This window comes from Capsicum annuum, chromosome 4 (genome assembly GCF_002878395.1).
Source record: "Capsicum annuum cultivar UCD-10X-F1 chromosome 4, UCD10Xv1.1, whole genome shotgun sequence".
NCBI lineage: Eukaryota > Viridiplantae > Streptophyta > Magnoliopsida > Solanales > Solanaceae > Capsicum > Capsicum annuum.
This window is the reverse complement of record NC_061114.1, coordinates 2,644,906-2,647,982: the sequence shown is the minus strand read 5'-3', so window position 1 is coordinate 2,647,982 and position 3,077 is coordinate 2,644,906. Positions and strand designations below refer to the sequence as shown.

General features: G+C 35.6%; 1 protein-coding gene across 1 annotated transcript; it reads left to right on the top strand.

Moving 5' to 3' along the window:
* Nucleotides 1–479: 479 nt before the first annotated feature.
* Nucleotides 480–2,528, top strand: LOC107869891 (protein NRT1/ PTR FAMILY 4.6; the record flags this gene model as incomplete). Its single annotated transcript, XM_047410535.1, is given in 2 exon segments — nt 480–820; nt 1,643–2,528. Coding segments are annotated over 2 exon segments (804 nt in total). The 3' UTR covers nt 2,221–2,528.
* Nucleotides 2,529–3,077: the final 549 nt, after the last annotated feature.

Below are 3,077 nucleotides of genomic sequence, written 5' to 3'. Positions count from 1 at the left end.
TAACTATAGGTATCTCGTAATAAACATAGTTGTATTAGTAAGAGATAAGCATCCAGTATCCTTCCGAACTATGGCAAAAAAGTTGCTACGACATACTACAACTTTACAAGGGTCCTATTAATACCCCTGAACTCAATTTAAGCGTATTTTTGTCACCCTTTTGTGCTGACGTGACACCTTAAATACATAAAACGGGGCTCACATCAAAGGTGCCACGTCAGATAAAAAGGTTGACAATAGGTGCAATGTCAGCTAAAAAGGTTGACAATAGGTGCAACGTCAGCTAAAAAGATTGATAAAAATATGCTAAAATTTAGTTCAAGAAGGTAATAGGGACCCCGTGAAGCTGGAGTGTGTCATAGCAAATTTGGTCATAGTTCAGATGCATACTAGATGCTTTACTCTATTAGTGATCTAGAAAATAAGACAGATGAAACTTTTATTCATACATTGAAATTCTTGAATAATTTTTTCTCTAGGTTCTTGGACAAAGCAGCTATTATTCAAACATCACAACAACAATATGAAAACCCAATTGATCCATGGAGACTTTGCAGAGTTACACAAGTAGAAAATGCAAAAATCTTGCTAAGCATGATACCAGTATTTTGTTGTACAATTATCATGACACTTTGTCTAGCTCAACTTCAGACATTTTCAATTCAACAAGGCTATACCATGGACACAAGGATAACAAATTCCTTTCATATACCACCTGCTTCATTGCCAATCATCCCTATTGTGTTCTTGATCATCATCATCCCCGTCTACGATCAAATCATCGTTCCAATCTTGCGCAAGTTTACCGGCATTCCTACAGGTAAGGGTGTCAAATGAACTGTCTGAACTGAGATAATAAAGAGATAAGCATTCAGTAGCCCTCCGAACTATGTCCGAAGTTGCTACGACGCACTACAACTTCACAGGGATTCTGTTACCCCTTGAACTTAATTTAAGCATGTATTTGTCACCCTTTTGTGCTAACGTGATACCTTTAATACATAAAATGGGGCTCACGTCAAAGGTGCCACGTCAGCTAAAAAGGTTGACAAAAATACGCTAAAATTTAGTTCGGGGGTAATAGGGACTCGTGAAGCTGGAGTGTATCGTAGCAAATTTGATCATAGTTCAGGGGTAATAGGGACTCGTGAAGCTGGAGTGTATCGTAGCAAATTTGATCATAGTTCAGGGGTACTAGATGCTTTACTCGTTAATAAATTAACGAGTTTGATTGAGTATTTTAACAAGGATTCTCATAGGTCAATTTGGGTTACATATCGACCATGGACAACATTACATATTTGGTCACTCGACTGAAAATATTTTCATCTGCTAGTCAATATGCATAAATTAATTATACATATATTATAGAGTAAAGCATCTAGTACCTTCCTAAACTATGACCAAATTTGCTACGACACACTCCAACTTCACGTGGGTCCCATTACCTGCTGAACTAAATTTTAGCGTCTTTTTGTCATCTTTTTTAGCTGACGTGTTACCTTTTTGTATATTATACTTCTGATTATTGTTATCTTTTTGTTTTGAGCGCGCGACCATTTAAGTTAATTGCTCATTGATACTAATGAGCGAGTTGAACATGTTATCTTTTCATGCGCTAATTTTCCCGCTCTACCAACAGGCATAACATACTTGCAACGCGTTGGCGTTGGCTTAGTCCTCTCCGCGATATCCATGACAGCAGCATCGATCTTAGAAGTCAAGCGCAAACAAGTAGCACGCGATAACAACATGCTCGATGCAATCTCAGGTCTACAACCATTGCCTATTAGTGTATTTTGGCTCTCAATCCAATTCTTCATATTTGGCATTGCAGACATGTTCACTTATGTTGGACTACTTGAATTCTTTTACTCACAAGCACCAAAAGAATTGAAATCAGTTTCATCATGTTTCTTATGGACATCAATGTCAATAGGTTACTTCTTAAGTTCAATTGTTGTCAAAGTTGTGAACAAAGCAACTAAGAATGTTACAAATAGTGGAGGGTGGTTAGTTGGGAATAACTTTAATAGGAATCATTTGAATTTGTTTTATTTGATGTTGGCTATGTTGTCTTGTTTGAATTTTGTGGTGTATTTGGTTGTTGCTAGTAAGTATAAGTATAGGGTGCAAAAAAGTGTTGGTGGTCAAGATGATAGTAGGGTACATGCCCTAAAAGATCAGAACAGTTTCTCTATCTTCACGAGACAAGAGTAAAGCTACGTATACGAATGTCGATCGTCAGATTTCATTTGTGAAATTTCAGTGGATATGTTATGATGTCGTTAGATCAGAACAGTTTCTCTATCTTCTCGAGACAAGAGTAAGGCTAGACGAATATAACGTCCTCAGATTTCATTTGTGAAATTTCAGTGGATATGTTATGATGTCGTCGATGAAGATTTAAAAGTGAGATTTATGTTCTTTGCTATATATTAGCGAGGAAATTAGTTTTTTTTCTTTTTATCATGTACTTGGAAAATTTAAGTTGTTATGAAAGTTGAATCATTTGAATTTGTTTTACTTAATGTTGGTTGTGTTGTGTTGTTTGAATTTTGTGGTGTATTTAGTTGTTGCTAGTAAGTATAAGTATAGGGTACAAAAAAGTGTTAGTGATCAAGATGATAGTAGGGTACATGCCCTAAAAGATCAGAACAGTTTCTCTATCTTCACGAGACAGGAGTAAGGTGACGTATATAACGTCTTCGTCAGATTTCATTTGTGAAATTTCAGTGGATATGTTATGACATCGGTGATAGTGATCAAGATGATAGTAGAGTGCATGCTCTAAAAGATCAGAACAGTTTCTCTACCTTCACGAGACAGGAGTAAGGCTATACGTAAATAACGTCCTTAGATTTCAATTGTGAAATTTCAGTGGATATGTTATGACTTCGTCGATGAAGATTTAAAAGTGAAATTTATGTTGTTTGCTATATTAGCAAGGAAATTGTTTGTTTGTTTTTTTTCATATATTTGGAAATTAATTAAGCTGTTATGAAAGTTGAAATATTTAGCAAAAGATCAATCATTCAATCATTGGTGAATTGTATTTGCACTATTTCAAATTGAGT